Below are 20,324 nucleotides of genomic sequence, written 5' to 3'. Positions count from 1 at the left end.
TTTTTCTTATACTTGTGTATGTTGGTTACTTTTCTTCCTTATGGACTTTTGGATATACGTTCTAAATTCTTGTATTAGTGGATATACGTTTATGTATACCTGAATGTGATAAAATATCAAGAATTCATCACATATATCAAATTTCAAAGTTGTTGAAAATGATGTACTATCAATTTACCATTCAACTATCCAAAATCTTTGCTTAATTTTGTGAACATATTTCCCCATTCGTAGAACATTGAAAACTTTATCACATAATGTATTTTTTAAAAATTGTAGGTCAGCTCGTAGGCCAAGACTTATGTAAGACAATTAAACTTACATTTTCAAAATAGAATAAACCAACCCGATTCACATTTTATAGGTCAAGTGCAGAACGAACCTAAACGAGTGAGTACTACCATACCGGAACCTTCCCATATGTATACAACACTCTAACCCAACACAATCAATACCTAATGAATTTAGTTAAATTTACAATTTTTAAACTTATGAAAGTGAAGGTTTAAATTATGTGGTGCATGAAGAAATTCTCCTTTCAAAACCCATAATTATTAGTACAAGGAATCTGACTTCCTGCAGCCCCACAATTTCTTCACTCACCCACTCCAATTTTCAAATTGACCATTTTCCTCTTTGTAAAAGTGACTTCCAGAATACAAGTTTCAAAAACGTTTTGCAGAAAGCTTTTCGAAATCTTCATAACAAGGTCTCCTAAACAAAATTTCCGAAACAGAATGTTCAAAATGCTTGAAATACATTTTGGAATACACCTTTTGGAATGAGATTTTCAGAATGAACTTTCTAGAATGGACATAATGCTTTTCACAATGAATTTTTCAGAACACCCTTCCAGAACACAAAATACATTTTGGAAAGAACTTTATGGAACGCCGCATTTTCTTTCATCTTCTCTGCAGCGTTTCTAACTCTGCAACTGCAGTGCAGTGGCGGTGACAGCGATAGCGGCAACAACATTGACGGTGGTGATGTGCAGTAACATGTTGAGTTGGTGAGTCTTTTCCTATTGTAGGTGCAATTAGTAATTATGGGGGTGCAGTCAGAAATAGCTTAGTTGTAGGAGCAGAGAGCATATTTATTATGAAAGGCCCACAAGCCCATTTCGTGTTCTTCTAGTCTCTGGTATAGAGAGTTCACTCTGCAACAAACCGAACAACAATGGCTTCCAATTCGAAATCGGAGACTTTTCTACAGCGATATGGTTACGATTTGCTGTTGGCATCAATAGCTGCTTTATACGTTCTCACCGTTCCTTACACAAAGGTCGAAGAGAGTTTCAATGTTCAGGTCTCTCTCTTCTTCTTCCTCAATTTGTTTGCTTATTTTGTTTATGGTTTGATTATTTTTATTTATTTATTACTTATCTGTGTTTCTTTAAGGCAATGCACGATATTCTCTATCACCGGACTAACCTAGACAATGTGAGTTTATTTTGTGTTGTTAACTTCGTAGGCTTTGTTAATTAGTATATTATTGGACTCAATTGATACTTTTTTATCCTTTCTGATAATAGTATGATCATCTGGAATTCCCTGGGGTGGTTCCTCGCACTTTCCTTGGTAATTTTTTTCCATTTTCTGGCAATTCCTTTCAAAATATGTGTATTGTTTACTTGTTCATAAAGATTTTCACATTTAAGCACTGTTTGTACAAATTTTTTTACAAACATTTGTAAGAGAGAAAAAAAAATGAAATGAGTATTGAACTTCTTCACAGGCTAAGTTTAGCTCATGTCCATGTTAAAAATAAAAATTTAGAGAAACTATTTCAGAGAACTTCTATAAATTAGCTTACATTTCACGTAAACTAATTTTAAATTATGGAAACACTTTTTTAATTATTTATTTTTTTATACAAATTTTCTTGCACATAAGTTAGTTTTAGTTAATGGAGAATCTTGTCGAAACAGACACTTAACACTAGCCAGTTATTTGTGGTTTATTACGGAAGATAATAATATTCTTATGTATAATTAAACAAATGAGAATTAAGGACTTGTTTATACAGTTGCATTGGCTGTGTGCCTAATGTGAATGGTTCCATTTAATAATCTGAGACTGTGAATGACATTTGCTATGAGTTGTGAACGCCATTGAAGTTTGTTTAGTTTTAGCTGTGGAAATTTAGCAGTTCCGATGTTCAGTTGGATTGTTTAAATGTTTTTGCAGTGGCCATGCCTTGTGAGTACAAACTGGTTTCTACTAGTGTAGATGTCTTTTTATTATAATATTATATGTTATCTGATATTGATGTTGTTATTGTTATTTTGTTTTAGGTGCTTTGCTTGTGTCAATCATAGCAGCTCCTTTTGTGTTGACTGCAAGTTTGATGCATTTGCCAAAGTTTTATGCTCTTGTCATTGGTATCCTTCTTTCATACATGACAATCACTGCATTATGATTTTTGTTCATCATACTTTTCCTCATTTTGATGAATGCTGTTTATCTTTTTTCTTTTCTCTGAATTTTGCCCTCCTTTTGGTTTAAATCGAAATAGACTTGTACTGATGATAAATCATGGTGGGTTTCCTACTGGGAAGTGCATTAAGTGTCTTTACGAAGAAGCAATTAGTTATTAGTTTTCTGTTTGGATGCCTGGAAATTGAGTGGATGAGAAAACAAACACACTACAAGAATTTGAAGTATAAAACACTATCTTTAGATGGAAAATAGAAGCTTGAAAACTAGTTCTGATAAAATTCTCGTTTCAGAGCATAATTGTGTAGTCAATGAGCATTTATTACATACAATTGTGTGTGTTATATGTGCATAATTGAGTTGACATATCAAATAAATTAATCTGGAATTTATTGGCGAGTCTATTATCATTGGTAATCTCAAAATGCTCAAATTTCTCAGAAAGCCTTCAATTGTCATTCTCACACTCTGTTTATTGAGTGGTGGGAAGTACATTAATGTATCTTATTGTTGATGTCTAGTTCGAATGGCTCTAGGGTGCATCATACTATACACACTAAGATTCTTCCGACGTCAGGTATGTACCTTTGGCTCTTTTCTATCGACCTCTTATCATGATCAATAAATAAGAGTCCAGAAAGGTTAATTTATTTAGTCATTTACTTATTATCTCGTGTTTATTCAACTTTCTGATATATATGTAATTGAAGTTCCAGTTTCATGACTTCTTCTATCATGCACCATTGTATAATTGGTGTACGGATGTACTAAAGTGTTTTAACTATTGATCAAGTAAAAACATAATTCAACAGTAGAGATAATTTAGCTCAGTTTATTTGGTATGTAATATTTATAAAATTTAAATTATGAAATGTGTTTCCAAAACTTCACCAGTACTTCAATATTCTAATAATAATCTTGCTATGCAGATAAGGAATAAATTTGGGCATCAAGTAGAAGCCTTCTTTGTAATATTAACTGCTATTCAGTTTCATTTTCTGTTCTATTGTACCCGTCCACTTCCTAACATTCTTGCACTGGGCCTAGGTAACTACTTAGCCTGCCTTGCTTCTTTATATTCCTGATAGTGTTTTTCTTGTTTTAAATGATGAAAGGCAGTGTGAAACTAGATAACACCAGGGGGCAGACCCATAATGCTGGATTTAAATATGGGGACCTTTAGCTCAGAAAGGAAGGAAATCATTGCCTTGGTCCCTATCTAATTTTAGAAAGGGCATAATTGTTCTACAGAGAATTTGCCTGTTTCAATCAAATAAAAAATGATATATACAATATAGAATGGAATAAAGTTGAAGTACACAACATTGTTACAATTCTAGTTGAAAGCATAGAGAGGATAGATTCTGAGCTGAGAAAGAGAGAATTATAAACTGTAAATTCTGATAAATTTTGCCCAGGGATTATCCAGCTGCTGACTCTGAAGTTGGTTACATGATAGTGACTAATGTAACTGAATCATAATAAAAAAGTAATGCTTACTTAGTACAAACAGAAAGATAGCAAAACCAAGGACTAGCAGAGTGATAATACAGGAGTACACTTTGATTAATCTTTGACATCACGTTGATATACCCTAACAGGTACAAATAACCCTAATAAGAAAAAAATTAAAAAAATTATTTTTTTCAAATATGCAAAATGTGAATGCTTATTTTAAAAAAATTAGATTGATTTTTCAATAATTTAATAAGAAATTTTTATAACACGACAGGGAAGTAAATTAGAAGGACAGTGAGAACATTCTATAAATTATTAAAGACAAATTTTGCATTAATTCAGTGAATTCTTTATTTTGTATCCTATTCTAATTTTCTGTCTTACATATAGAATTTTTATGAAGGATTTTTCTTGCTTGCTAGTTAATGTCATGGTGCTTGACTTTCTCTGGATTTACTTTTGCAGTGAATTTGGCATATGGATACTGGTTTGAAGGACGTGTTTATGCAGCTCTAAACTCTCTGGTATGTATACTGTTGTTTGTATAAGGTTCATCTCAATTTTTTCTTTTGAATATTATGAGCTCCTCTGTATTATTTTTTCCAGTTTTTATCATATACATCTTTTGCCATGCTAGATGCCAGAATCATTTTCTTGAACCACTGTAAAATTGCTATTTTTAAAGAGAATTTCAACTTCTCTTGTTATCAAGTTTGTAAAAAGAGTTGTATTTATTTATTTATTTATTTTATTAGATGGGACCAATTACATTGATGTTATTTCTTTATTTTTCAGAGATCTTTACCTAATATTGATTCTGAACCTATTATGTTATTATGAGGGGATTTCTTATTTCTCGTTTGTATGTGTATGTGAATGTGTTGCTCATGTAATAACACATGGGAATTCCATGGACATGTATGTTTGTCATTTTTTGATCAAAAGAAACAAGTTCAGTGTCCTTGATTATTTCTTTTTATGGATCTCTTTCTTATAATTTGATAGAAGAGTTTTTGGAATTAATTTCTTCAGCATATAAATATATGCAAATTCTTAGCCCAAACTTTTTACAGGAAAGGGAAACTAGAAAGAAAGGAGTGAAGGAACAGTTAAGGTGAGAATGAGATGTTCTTGGTCCATTTTGACCAGAGTAGAGGGAAGCATACTCTTTATCAACAATTTTATAATATTTTTATGGGTGGTAAAAGTGGATGTACATGGGAATTACATTTTTCTAAAAATACGCAAGGGAACAAATATCTTGTGAGAATATATTTATGTTTGCTATTCTTGCCCCTAATCAACTTTGTGAGAAAAAAAATCGTGTTCCTGAAGAGGGAGGGTTGTTAGAGTAGTATAAGTTCCTGTGAAAAGACAGTAGCACGATGACAGTGGTGAGGGGTAAGTGATAATGGATGATCTATGATGTCTCTATACATTCCATTTCAACAATGAAACAAAACCCACGTCCCTCCTTCACTCTAAATGCATATTTGCGAAACATGAGAATTATCAGTGATTATAACCTTCCACAAAGTTTATATAAATTCTGGAAACATTCTTTGATTCAAGTGATCAAGCTTTTATAATATGTTAAATAGCTCATTTACTATTTACGTTATTTATGTTACTATTATTTAGGACCATTTTTGTTTCCACTGTTTGTGAAATTAACTCATTTTATGAAAATGGTAATATATTTTTTCATATTTGTACTAGTTTAATATATCATCTTTTCTTGTATGCATTCACGCACAGTGAGACAGGAGGGAGTGTAATCCTTTTACCATTGATTTTTGATGCCTAGAATAGTTTCTCTGGAATTAGTTGCCCCTTTTAATTCTTAATATCACTTTATGCTTGATATACTTTGCCTTGTCTAAAATTAATCTCTTTGCACTTTCGGATTATCAGATCTTTGCTACAACTGTATTCAGATGTGACATGCTGTTACTTCTTTGTTCCATTGGGATGCAACTTCTTTTGGTATGTTGGCTTTTCCTTTTTTCTCTTTAAATGCTTGAGCTACTGATATAGATCTTCTCAAGTTTCCATTGTGCTTAACCTCCATGAAGAGATATGATTCAATTTTTTAATTTGTTTGGTTTGAAGGATATCCAATGAGTTATGATGCTTCATGTTACTTATACAGTTGTTTTTCTGTCAAACTTTCTTCTATATATTTAAAAAAAGAAGAAGGAACAAGTCTGGCTATGTTCATTATTTTCTGTTGCATCCTAGTCTTTGTCTTGCTTTTCATAGTGTTATGCTTTAAATTTAATAAGTGAAGCAAATATTTCCATGGTATTGGGATATATTTATTCTATATTGTTGGAAGTTCCACGTCGGCTAGAGATAAGAACAATTTATAATATATAAGTGAATGCAAATTTTACCTTACAAGCTAATTTTGTAGGGTTGAGAATTAGGTTCAAAGTCCACTTCTTAACCCATCATCATTGGACTTCTTATGTCAATATCTTGATAATGAAATACAGTCTCATTTCCTGTAAAAATAGAGAACAAATTCTATTGATTTATATTTTTTGTCACTTTAATATAATATATGTCTTAAAATTGCTCTCTAAATTTTTGGACCTAATAATTAGTTGGATGGAAATAGATATAAGAACTAATTAATAATTAGGAAATATTGAGTATCATGGGATGAAATAGAGCAAATAACGGGAAGCATATTCCTTTATTACTAATAGCTAGGAATGTAATCCATGAGCTGTCCTGGCAACAGCTCTAATATTGATGTCAACATTTCCAAGCATAATTTAAATTAAATCTGATTTGGATTTTTATCTTATTAGGTATTTCAATTTTAAGGCTTCCAATTTGAGGAATTCTGTTCCTTTGTCACTGTCTTAGAGGTTATATCATAATCAGCAAGGTGTTTGAAATGTTCACTTCGGTCACCATATACTTCCCATGTTGGAAAATGCCTTAATTGTAGTCACCCCCGGCCTGTCTTATTTCTGGCCTCTTTGGGCTGCCGTAGTTGCAGTCTTGGAATGTACTTACTCCCACATTTACTGGAGATTACTTAAATATAGCTTATAAAGCTTGTACAGCTCTAACCTTATTAGCCTTTTTTGTAGAGTGAAGTTAGGTTCTTCTGAGCCCAGTCTGCAATACATTATTTAATGTTCATTTAACATTTAAATGCTTAACTTAATTGGTTAACCATGCTTCGGTTATCAATGTTTTTGAGAACAGTGTTTATTATATTTGGCATTTGAAGTTAATTGTTCTGTTTGAATTTTCTATCATCTTTTTCTGACCTTGCTATTTTGGTTGAGTTATTATAAAATTGAAAATCTCAGTTTGACAATTCCAATCTCATGGTAACATGATCATGGTTTGTGCCTAATAAAATTCGTCTCTTGAAGGGAAGACAAAAAAAATTTCAGTATGGGGTGCTCTGAAACACTGCACTGGGATGGGCCTCTTCTGCATAGGTTGGTGACGTACATTTTTTTATTTATTTTAAATTTAACCTGTAACTTAAATAAAAATAAAATTATGAATGCTAGGATGCTGTGCTGTTAAAATTTGATTCTAACATTATGGTCTTCTGAATACAGGTCTAACCATATTAGTTGATTCAGTTATGTGGAAACGATTATTGTGGCCTGAATTTGAAGTCTTTTGGTTTAACTCTGTACTAAACAAAAGCTCTGAATGGGGAGTATCCTTCACCAAGTTTATTGAATATGGGAAATATATATACATATTTCATGACCAGGGTATTTTCAATTTTCTTCTGCTTCCGTTTGGTTTGAAAAACCATTTTTGTTTTCAGGAATAATTACGAAAAGGTCACCTTGTTTTCGCTTTCTTTTCTTTTTGGAAAGATTTGTTTCTACAGGAAAAATGAGAACAAAAGCCCATTTTCACTATTTCTTGCATAAAAGATTTTTACCAAGCAGACCTTTTTTTTTTCTACCTTTTATATGGCTGAATGATGAGGATAAGACATAGTTTAGTAAGGAGTTAAGAGGGGGGATCTTTTGTCACCTTTGTCGTTTACTTTAGAGGTTGATGTTATGAATCGAGTTCTTTCAAATGCTGTCTGCAGATAGGAATATCATTGAGGATATTCGAGTTGGCTTGCAGTTTATAGTCTTGTTCTTAAGTTTGCTGATGATACTGTTCTCTCTTTAGAGGTATTGATAGTTTTATGAATGATAATTTTAAGCCATATTTGATTTATAGGTTAATTCGTCCAAGTGGTTTGACTTGTTTAAATGTGGATGGCTATATTCTTCAATTGTCTCTGGATGTTGTCAAATTTTACCCTACCATTCACATATTTGGGAGTTCTATTGGGTGGTAATGATTTAATACTTCTTTCAGAAATCCTGGGATTACTAAGATCTTTGTTTTGAAGTGAATACCTGAAAGCAATCTGTATGACCCAATAAGGATTTTTGAAACAGATTTGTACTTCCTTTGTCTCATACTGCGTGTCTCTTTGGGTATTTTACTTTGTTTCAAAACATTTGTCACTTCAGGAAATCATGAAAGCAGTATTTACTTCCTTTTTTCATCAATAATGTCATTTATGGGTATCTCACTTAAATACTCGAATGAATTCACAAATACATTCTTGCTCATCAGATAAAATTAGGTTTATGAACGAAAGGTTTTTTTTTATCAGATAATTTTTGTATTTAATAATTTTCTTAAGGAATGTGCATTTCCTTAAAATACAAGTAATATGAGATGGAGGAATTTGGTGTATAGGGATTAGGGTTTGGATGTTCAGTGGCTAATCCTTTTGATCATCACTGATCATTGTGAATTTTCTCTGTTTTGCCTTGGGACAACGCATAATGAGTTCATCATCACATAAAATCTGCATGTTGTTTGTTGCCTTTGATAACACTATCCCATTTGTAGTTCATAAATTATTACGTTCCTTGACAATTATTGTTAGACAAATTCTTTCCATTGGTACTTCACTTCAGCTCTTCCTCGTTCACTACTTGCTGCATATCCACTTTCAGTGGTAAGTTTTGGATTGTCCAATATCCTCTAATGATTGAATTGTTACTTATGTAGATTTTAAGCTTGAAATAGTGGTTTCTTCTACTTTCATTGTTATGTTAAGGAAAAAGCTTTTAATTATTTTCAATTAGCTTGTTGATGCAGAATGGAACAATATTGATTATTGTTATGTTTAGTTTTTAATGTTATTCTCATAAATGCTAATTGTTTCTTTTATTTGAGAGATTTCTATTTTAGGGATTTTATCTCCAAGTTACATGTTCTTAACTAAGTATTGTCTTTTTAAAATTTCCTATTTAATTTAGTTAGATTAGGATTTAACATTTTAGGAAATTAATATTTCATTAGTATTTAGCTAGGATTTTATATTTAATTTAGATTTTAGTTATCTTTGGGTTATAATATCTTCTGAGTTTCTTATGTGACTTGGAACAATATTGAGATTTTATTTTCTTTAGTTTAGAGAATATTTGGAACCCAATCAGAGGTAGCCTTAAAAGAGTGCTTTAGGTGTGTAAAAAAGGATGACTAGAACTGTATGATTGCTACACACATTCAATCTTTATTTATAATCATAGGAAAATAAGAATACATGAAGAAAATCTGATAAATATCCTAATTACAAGTTTCCTATTTACAGGTATCCCTTCAGAAAAGACCACTTTTTCTACCTTCCTCGAAATGAAACCATAAAAAGAAAAAAAATTGGGAAAAGAAAAAGAAGAAAGCCTCTCTTACATCCTAATTTGAGTTTCTTGACATGCTGTTCTTGTTTGCAGTTTGGCCTTTTTTTAGACAGAAGGGTACGATCTTTCACTTTTCCAGTTCTTGCCTTCATTTTGCTTTATTCTAAGCTTCCTCACAAGGTACTATAATTGTAATTTGAAATCTGATGCTTAATTTGTGTCTGTCTTCAACCCGATGCATGTATTCAATATTATTCTGACTGATATTGCAGGAGCTTCGTTTTATCATTAGTTCAGTTCCAATATTTAATGTCTCCGCTTCAATTGCTTCTAATAGAATGTAAGTTCTCTTTATGAGCATTATACATGTCTTTAAAATTTAATTGGGTTCTATTTTTTATTTTCTAATCTTATTGCAGTGAATAACTAGCAATTGCTAGAATATATTGGAGCAAGTTATTTCAATTTACAAAGCATCTTCCTCAGTCCTCTAAATATATTGGTTCTTTGGGACTAGGCTTGGTATATTGCTCTATGTAGCATGAATTCAGACACTACATGGACAGAGAGATAAGATATGCACACCCACACATACATATAATATGAAGATGACAAAAGATTTATATATTGATACTATGAATTGTTGGTCACTACTAAAAATACAACTCCTAAATTTGGTTCCTGAAGTGGAAAAGTGTTCAAAAAGGAAAGAGACTCAGAAAAGAAACCCTAGATCAAAGAACAAACATTCCTGAATTGAATATTGATTCCAAGCAAAACACTAACACACAAGCACATTAATTCTGAGTCACATAATGCTAAAACCCTAACACAAAAATGAAAGAAAAAAGAAACATAGCAAGCAAACTTCTTGTGTCGTGAAGCTATCTTTCTCTATAGGATCACTAACTAGCTCCTCCAAAGGCACGGTGTCTAGATTCCTAAACCCACTGAAGAAGCCCCTGAGTAACTGAGCCTCAAGCACCAAGCATTGTTGCTCTTCCTCTCGTTGAGGTCCAAAAGTTCTAAAATTGAAATCGAGTAACTGAGTGAAGCTTCAATGGAATCGAAAATCTTTTGGTAATCATGAAATTGAAAGGAGAAACGTGGAGCCCAAAGCTTGGTCTGAGTGGCAAAAACATTGTCTCCATGGATCTTCTGAAGCACCATACCCATTAGAGAGCTTCTTGACGGGAGTTGTGATTGTGGCTCTAAACTCCATGACAATGAGAAAGTTCTTCTCCTTATTCTTCTTGCTTACATTTCTTCTCTTGGCAAAACAACTTCAAGAAGACTAAGAGACACATAGTAGAAGCACAAAGTAATCATGAGAAAAAGAGTTAAAGAGTATTTTCCTCCTGAATGAGGGGTCGTGTCTGCATTAGAGGTTGGGTTGTGTCACAATCGACGTTGTCATTGACCAGACTATGCCTGAAACCGTTTCCATACTGCTTTTGTGCCATGTCTAATTTGTTTCTAAAATGGGGAAAGTGTATGTTATGAGACGTGTTTGTGATTCACAGATAGTCCTTCAACAATACAATATCGATAGTGTTTGAATAATACAATATAGATGTTTATTCATTTTTGTTAGCCACCAAGTGAATGTAACAAGACAAGTAACATCATTGAATGATCCAAAAGAATTTGACATTTCGATGGCACTTATAACATTAGGTGGGTTGAGGTCATTTATGTGTGAAATTTCATTTTGCATATAGGTAATTTAGTTTCAAATTCAACATGAGTCTGATAATTATAGAAGTCAGAATCATATCTTTAAATGTTCTGACAACCAGACACCATTACATTGGAAATATGCTTGAGATATTTTAGAAGAAAGAGTGACGTTAAATAGTCAACCAGTAGACACACCAATGAATCCAAATGTCAAACTAGTACTAGACTAGGGAGAACCTTATATCCTATGATACACAGAGGGTTAGTTGGTAAGCTAAATTATCTCAATGTGACTTGTCATGGTTGCCTTTGCAATGAGTGAAGCAAGTCGTTTTATTTTTTTAATTCTCTTTGTCAAGATGTAGTTGTTTGTATCCTATGATATAATAAGAATGCCCTTAGAAATTTCCTTATTTACGAAGATAAGAGGAGGAATATTCAAATTGTTGGGTATTTTGAAGCTAACTAAGGAAGCTCACTTAGTGACAGACACTCTACTTCAAGATATTGTGTTCTTGTTTGTTGGAGGTAATTTAATATCTTGGAAAAGAAAGAAACAAAATGTTGTAGTAAGATCAAATGCAAAAGCAGATTACAGGGCAATGACTTTAGCCACCTGGAAGCTCGTATGGTTAAAGTAATATCTGAAATAGCTTAAACTTATAGAAAATTACCAAATGCATCTTATATGTTGTAACAAGCGGATATCTCTAAGAGGAGCAAGGATAAGTCACATTCTTAGCAAGTTGAGCACATATGACATATATGTTATGAAGCTCCAACACAGCCTTTGAGCCACGCTTCCCGCTTTGAAAGTGGACATGGACACAGATTCACAACAGAAGCGTGCCTGACACGGTTGCCACAACATAATAATGTAACATTATTATGATCATTGTCGTCTAGCCATTTTTGTAGAGAAAAAAAGTTAACTAGATACAAAACTTGATTTCTGAAACCAAAGGAGAATAGGAAAGAGAAAATTAAGAATGCAGCACAGGTGGTCAGTCAATTTTTCTACGCAAGAGACAAACTGTTGAAGCTACTGCAGTTTGTGAGTTGAGTGCCAAAAGTTTGTGTTCAATATATTTGTAAATCACATGGATTTTCTTATCTGTTTAGCTTGTTGATGAGATTGGTTGAAGAATGAAAGGAGGAGTTGTAAACAGAATGAGAAATGCAGGGTAGATTTGAAGCGTGATGATTGAGCTGAACTGTATTTACATTCTATAAACAGAGATGAAAGTTTCAGATGTTTCACTCTTTCAATAGTTGTACCTGTTTTTCTGGTTTCTTACCCTTTTCAGTTGCTAATCTTCTACAAATGTTTCAGTTACAACAATAGGAAAAAGATGATTTGGAACTTGCTTTTCCTCACTTTATTGGCATTACTTTTAGTGAGGTTGGTTCACTAGTCATTTGTTTCATTGGTAGTGGGTATATAATTTTTTGTACTCATTGTCTATCTTGCAGTCTTGCAGGCACCATCACAAGTTTCATGGCATCATACTGGAACTATCCTAGTGGGTATGCCTTAAAAGAATTGCATGGAATTGGTGAGTACACGAGTCTTGAAATAACCATTCCTTGGCTGTAAAGTACTTTGCTGGAATTTTCCTAGAGAAAAACTGCTCCTTGTTTGACCCTTGATTTGGTAATATAGAATTGTATTTGTTTTGAATGAACTGTGTCTAATGCATACCACATAGTAGGTATTTATATCATAATACAGAATCAATTATAATAAATACACCTAATAATTAGGAATCAATCATTCTAATTTTCTAGATTATGTTATGCCTAATTCCCTAGAAATATGTAGCTGTTGTGTAAAATATTGTAGTTGTAGTTTTTGTTTTTCACAATTAACAATGGCAAGTTTTGTTAAAAGTTGTTAATATTGTTGGATGGTAGGATTCTCATTGGATTCACTTGAAAGAATTAATATGAAAGAAAGAAGATTTTATTCAATCGATACATTTGAAACAATACATCAACTTCTATATATAGAGAACTCAAACCCTAAAGTAATAATTACATGAGATCTCTAGAACCTTCTAACAACTTCTAACAAATCCTAACAACTTCTAACAAATCTTAACAACTTCTAGTAATACATTTAATATCCTATTGTTGGAAGTCCCACATCGACTAGAGACAAGACTAATTTAGAATATATAAGTGGGTGCAAACCTCACTTTGTGGGATTAAGTTAGGCTTAAAGTCCACTTCTTAACATGGTATCAGAGCCAGGTTAGAGTCTATCATAGCGATATTTGTTGTATGTTGGACATATTGTTCCATCCACTATCTGGCCGTTATAGGACCACCCATTAATGTCTAGTCTCACGTTCAAGATGTATATACCTCGGTGTGAGGGGTGTGTGTTGGAAGTACCATATCGACTAAAGGTAAGACCAATTTAGAGTATATAAGTGGGGCAAACCTCACTTTACAAGCCGGTTTTGTGAGCTTGAATTAAGTTTAAAGTCCACTTCTTAACACCTACCAACAACTTTCAGTATTGCATTTAATTGAAGTTTAGATGGGACATAGGAAGTAGTTATAAGGTCACTATCTAGTTTCTCTTTAATAAACTGTCGATCTATCCCTATGTGTGTGGTCCTATCATGCTGAACTGTGAACAATGCTAATAGCTGACTTGTTATCACAATAAAGGATCATTGGTTCTTCACAAACTACTTTAAGATCATTTAGAATAATTCTCATCCATATCAATTCACATACCCCTTGTGCCATAGCGGGATTCAACCTTTGCACTAGACCTTGCAACAACATTTTGTTTCTTACTTCTCCAAGTCACTAAATTTCAACCCAAAAACATGCAATATCCTTAGGTGGACTTCCTATCTCTGACAAAACTTGCATAATCTATATCAGTATACACTTCCATTTTTAATTTTTCATCTCTCTTAAACAATAATTCCCTTCCTGGACTTGTCTTCAAATATTGGAGGATTTTGTTTATAGCTTGTAAAGTCTCTCCCTTGGATCATGCATGAACTGACTAACAACACTCACAACATAGGCTATGTTTGGTTTGGTGTGAGCTAAGCAAATGAGCTTCCCAACAAGTCTTTGATATTGGCCTTTATTCACAGTAGAACTACCTTCATTACTCCCAATTTTCTGGTTTTATTCTATAGGAACTCCAGTGGTCTTGCAATCAATCATACGTGATTCTTTTAGAAGATCAATAACATACTTTCTTTGGAAGATAAAGATGCCTTTCTTCGAGTAAGCTACTTCTATCCCAAGGAAGTACTTCAATTTTCCTAGATCCTTCCTTTTAAATTGGGCAGCAAGCTTTTCTTTCAAGACTTGTTTCTCATGTTCATCATCTCCCATAACAATCATATCATCAACATACACCAAGAGTAGTGTAAGTTTACCTTTTGGGGAATGTTTGATGAACAACATATGGACACCTTTACTTTGTTGATACCCATGGATATCGTAACCTGAGTCTACCAAACCAAAGACGAGGTGACTGCTTGAGTCCATACAAAGCTTTCTTCAACCTACATACTTTATTCCCTTCTTTAATAAGCTTATACCCTGGGGGATTTTTCATACAGACTTCTTCCTCTAATTGTCCATGCAAGAATGCAATTTTCACATCAAATTGTTGCAATTCCCAACCAAAATAAGTTACCAGTGAGAGAATGATTCTAATTGTATTCATCTTTGCCACCAGAGCAAATGTCTCCTCATAATTTACACCATAAGTTTGAGTAAATCCTTTAGGAACTAACCTTGCTTTGTAATGTTCTACTGTGTCATTAGATTTATACTTTACATTATAAACCCATTTGCATCCTACTGCCTTTTTATCTAGTGGTCTGTTAATAATTTGTCACGTTTGGTTCTTTTCTAAGGCACTCATCTCTTCATTCATGGCTCGAACCCAATTCTCATCCTTCAATGCTTCTTAAACTAAAGTAGGGACTCTAATTGCATCAATGGTAAAGAGGAAACTTTGGTACTTCACAAATAGGTTTTTAGTTGTCTCAATTTGAGAAATAGGATAGTTGGTACAAGACCTAGTTCCTTTCCTCAAAGCAATGGGCAAGTCATCAAGTTCAGGTTCACAATTAATATTCAAGGAATTTTCAAAAGGTTCAACAATGGCATAAGAAGGAGCACTTACCCTCGAGTCAAATGATTGGTGTTGTTCTTGGAACAAGTTAGGTTGCTTTTGTCTCTTATGATATTTTATACAAAAGAAATTCTCTGGACAACTAATTTTTGGAGTTGATCCTGACTCTGGAACAAAGTTAGCCTTGTTAAGAGCAACTTCAGAGATATCCATATAAGATGTGCCATGAGTACCAAGAGGAGTACGAGATGGTTCTTGTATGAAAGGCATAAAAGATGAATCAAAAGATTTAGCTTCAAAGGAACTCTCCCTCTGAAGCTCAGGACATTCATAAAAAGATTTAGTTTCATCAAAAGTGACATCCATGGAGGTAAAAAACTTTCGACTGGGAGGATGATAGCAACAATATTCCTTTTTATTAAATGCATAGCCAACAAATATACATTTAATAGCTCTAGGATCTAACTTTCCACGAAATTGACTATGAATATGGACAAACACAACACATCCAAACACTCGACTATGAAGACTAGAGAGAAAAGGAACAAATGGAAAGAAGGAAGATATGAACTCAATAGGACTCGGACCATCTAGGACTTGAAAGGGTAATCGATTAATGAGAATGATGACAGCCTCTCCCCAATAAGATTTAGGGACATTTATTTGGAAAAGAAGTGCCCATGTCACCTCAAGAAGATGCCTATTTTTTCTTTCAGCAATACCATTTTGTTGGAGTGTATGCACACAAGTAAATTCATAAACAACACCATTTTCGAAAAGAAATTTAGACATGTCCATGATTTACATATTCCCTCCCAATGTTTTTATTGACTTCCCAATTTGTGTTTTTATCACATGGAAGAATTTGACAAATAAGGTAAAACTTCAGATTTTTATTTCATGAGGAAAATCCATGTAACACAAGTACAATCATCAATAAACATGACAAACCATTTAGCATATTGTCGCATATAAGTTAATGCTCTATCCTGATGAGGTGTGTTAGAAACTAATTTTTTCTACATTCAATGTATCATGTGAGCATATTTTTCTGGTGTTTGGTTGATGTAACACTGATTTGTTTTGATATGTAGAATTGTTTTTCTTGCTCATAACTCCTTTCATCTTAATTAGAAGTCAAACGAACAGTTGTTGAGATTTAAAATAACTCCAATCCAGAAAATCCCCTCATTTAAATTATAAAAAAGGAAATTTCAACAAAAGATGAAAAATTGAATTTTATATGGATGATAGTGTAACAAGCTTCTTGTTTTTGTCTTTGTCATACTGCTTTTGTCATTACTTATGTGTGTTGATTTTTTTAATTGTTGCAGGTTTTCATCATGACACAAATGAACAGTGGGTGCACATTGATACATTTTCAGCCATGAATGGGATATCTCGCTTTTGTGAAAGTGATTTGCCATGGAGGTATATCTTGTTTCTTTTCTTTGCACTGTACTAATAATGCATCTAGTTAATTGCATGGATCCTATTAAAGATATTATGTAATAAGAAATATTGCATAGCGTTAATTTTATTTAGGGATTACGTTTTATATTTTTTTTGTTTCCTTTGATTGAGTCGTTCTATTCCTTTTAAATAGAAAATCATGTGTGTGCTCATAACACACAATTGCTGTAAATCTTTCTATATGTAGCACGTGGGAGTTGGTTCCCTTACCTCCCATGAAGACTGTTGGCTGTAATTAGGTGTATACTTTGAAGGTTGGACTAGATGGCAATATTGATTAGCACAAAGCTTGCTTTGTGGCTTAGCCATATATAGATCTTTGTAAACAACATCATTCCCCTGTTTCCAAACAGCTTTTGTGCATCTATTTCTTGAAATGGTAGTCATCTAAGGATGCCTTCTTACACGGAGAGTTGCTAGAAGATGTTTACATGTAACAACCTCTGTGTTTCATGAGCTCTGGTGAATCTCACCTTGTATGCCACCTTTGTCACCCTCTGTATGAATTGAAAGAGTCTCCCCATACCTGGTTTGGTCGCTTTAGCTCTACCTTAGTTCATTTTGGCATGAGTCGTTGTAAGATTAATTACTCTGTTTTTCCAAACATTCTTTGCCTGATTGTGAATGTTGATGACAACATCATCATTGATGACTACGTTGTCATTTCCTTGAGAAAATATGCACTGGACATCTTCACTAAGACTAGTAGTATGCTTGATTGTCATCCAAGTGATACTGATACGGACCCCAATATCAAGCTGCTTCTAGATCTTGAAACTGTAATCCAGTATGTGAAATGTAATTTCCTGTTGCGTAGGCATGTAAATGGATGGAGGCCTTGATAACGTTGCTGAAGTATGTAGGCATATAGTTGACTGCAGGTTTTTTCTGAGCATAGTGAGAATGATTAGTGAATATGTTTCTCATTGCACTAATGAAAACGCAATGAACCTTGATCTATTTTTCCTGATCCTCACCATTTCAAGTTTATTAGTTAGCACTTTATCTATAGTTGAAATGAGGCATCATTATTGTTCTAGGGTTTACATTTTTAAACATTTAATTGTGAGTGCCTTCTATACTATTTGTTGCTGTAAGAAGTCCAATTCTGGATTTGAATGTTAAGAGGGGGACTCCTCCTAACATTCATTAACTCATGATGATTATGCAGATTGTTGTTTGTATATGGTGTTGACATGATCTATGATGCTCACATGGAAAATCGTCGAAATACTAGACATACATATGACTAAATATGAATGAAATACCTAGTCATGGGGGAAGATTTAAGTGTTAATAATTTCATTATAGCTTTGTTGATTGCTTGCAATTTGGGATGACCAAACTGTTTTGCTTACCAACTATTTTTGAACTCGAAGTTGCTTATCTTGAATTCTTGCTGCAGGTACTCTAAAGAAGAACAAATTAGTTTGGAAGAATTTCAACGGAGAAATTTTACTTTCCTTATAAAGTGAGTTATATATTAACAGATTGATATATTACTTCAGTACATTACTTGACAGACATAAATTGTATGGCCCATGCTATGCTTATGATGAGAGATCCTAGAAAGTGTTGCAAAAGATAGTAGTGTCAAGTGAGCAAGTTTGTCAAATAAAATTGATGAACTTGATACATTAGATCCCCAAGAAGAGTATGTGCTGTGAAGGACTTCAGCATATGTTATGTTCATAATGGTCATTGCCATGAACTAACTATCCTTGAAGCTTTTGTTATAATTTGAAGACATGTGAATAGTTGTATATTGCATCTAGATTACACCTCGTGTATCATGTCTTCTGGCTTGAGACATAGATAGTTCGCAATCCCAGCAACATTGTGCTGAAATTTATTTTTTTTATTACAAGAACGTTTCAGCATGGATTGAAATCTGTAACACTTGGTCATGGAAATATTGATACCATATTATGGACCTACTATCCCAAAAGCTTAAGCTATTTAAGTGAAGATGCATGAATGATTTTATATTACATCTTTAAGAGACATAATATTTAACACTAGGCACTTGGATGAATAAATTTTATTGATGACTTCGGTCATATTTAACATTAGGCACTTGGAGGAATGAAATTAACATTTCATTTGGAAATCTTGAACTGGAAGTTTATATACGTTTTCAGTGCATTGGCTGATTGCAAGAAATTTTCCAGTTGATATGACCTCCTTGTTGATCTTTTAACAGTGAACATCCTGTGATCAATGGATTCAAGTGCCTATTTACTGAAGATGGGTTCTCAAGAGTCCGCTTGAAATCTGGCTTTCCACCAATTTCACTGGTTGGTAGTTGCTATTAGTATTCGCAGCCAGCTCAAACAATGAATGCTTTGTTAATTATTGATCCTAGTTTTCACCCTTTGCAGGTAAAAGAGCCTAAAGTTTATGTCCATGGAAGTTTAGGAAATCAGAATATTGTCAGCCAAAATTTTTCTGGCTGCTCATAATTTGTCTGGTAGTATAGTCTGTTTGAGCTTGACAGGTTTGAAGGGTGTGGTATCCTTTTTGACCTTTTTTCTCTCAGTTACCTACGAGGAAGAGTGGGGAGCAAGTTTGACTAAAGTTGGTATTGTGACCCGTTCTAACAGTTGTGTGTTTTCAGCACTAATGATAATGTACATACGGGTATAATATTTTTCTTGTAGCATTTCAAACATTGATTCGTCTGAGGTAGCTATATCTGATTTTTCAATTACAGTAGATCATACTGGTTCAATAGTCTGATATGGAATTACTTGAAAACTTTTTTGGCTTAATTTAATGCAGTTAAATATTATTTAAGGAAGTATAATTTGGATTGGAGTCTAGTAGCTCCTTTTCCAATTAGAAAGCATTATGCATTTTGGTTATTGCTAAAGCAAATAACAAGCCCTTTGCATGTACATATAGATCTATGGTGTTCTAAGCTACTTTTATCTTTCAAGATACTGAGATCCTTTCAAGGGGTTGATCTCTTCTAACAGATTATTTTTGTAAAGTATTTCAATAGAGAATTATTGTTTTCTGTTTACAGTGACCATGTGATGGGCATTAATTTGTTTATTTGTCTCAGAAAATTCATGATGCTAACTAATTAAATTAAATTCTGTTTAGCTTCTAAATGAATGTATTAATCTAGTTTTTAAATGAGACTAGTTAACAAAACATTTCTTATTAATAAAGTAAATGACAAATAACTTTTGAAAGCATTCGGTGCCACAAAAACAATTTCATTAGTAACATAATTATGTATACTGCTAATTATTAAAATATACTTTAGTCTTAAGCTTTTTATTTCTTTCCTTTGTAATCAAATAAGTCTTATCCTATGAAACAATGAGTTGAATTACTTAAAGGAAAAATGACAAATTAAATCAGATTATTTTCTTAGTCTATGGTTTAAATAAGTAAGCTGATTTTTCAAAGTAATAATTATATTAAAAAATAAAAATAAAA

The 20,324-nt window shown here is 33.0% G+C and overlaps 1 protein-coding gene across 1 annotated transcript; it reads left to right on the top strand.

Moving 5' to 3' along the window:
- The first annotated feature begins 1,135 nt into the window (after positions 1–1,135).
- On the top strand, positions 1,136–19,674 carry ALG12 (homolog of asparagine-linked glycosylation 12). The gene is made up of 19 exons (XM_047299371.2): positions 1,136–1,308; positions 1,401–1,442; positions 1,535–1,580; positions 2,297–2,383; positions 2,960–3,015; positions 3,368–3,485; positions 4,362–4,420; positions 5,811–5,882; positions 7,300–7,363; positions 7,490–7,593; positions 8,845–8,916; positions 9,695–9,781; positions 9,874–9,941; positions 12,615–12,683; positions 12,755–12,837; positions 16,736–16,832; positions 18,280–18,345; positions 19,078–19,171; positions 19,256–19,674. Exons 1-19 carry the CDS (start codon positions 1,180–1,182, stop codon positions 19,334–19,336), a joined length of 1,494 nt encoding a protein of 497 aa, XP_047155327.1. The 5' UTR covers positions 1,136–1,179; the 3' UTR covers positions 19,337–19,674.
- The last annotated feature ends 650 nt before the right edge of the window (positions 19,675–20,324 follow it).

Source organism: Vigna umbellata, chromosome 7 (genome assembly GCF_029865625.1).
Source record: "Vigna umbellata cultivar VRB3 chromosome 7, Vumbellata_1.0, whole genome shotgun sequence".
Lineage (NCBI taxonomy): Eukaryota > Viridiplantae > Streptophyta > Magnoliopsida > Fabales > Fabaceae > Vigna > Vigna umbellata.
The sequence above is the reverse complement of the archived record's forward strand: the minus strand, read 5'-3'. Positions and strand labels throughout refer to the sequence as shown.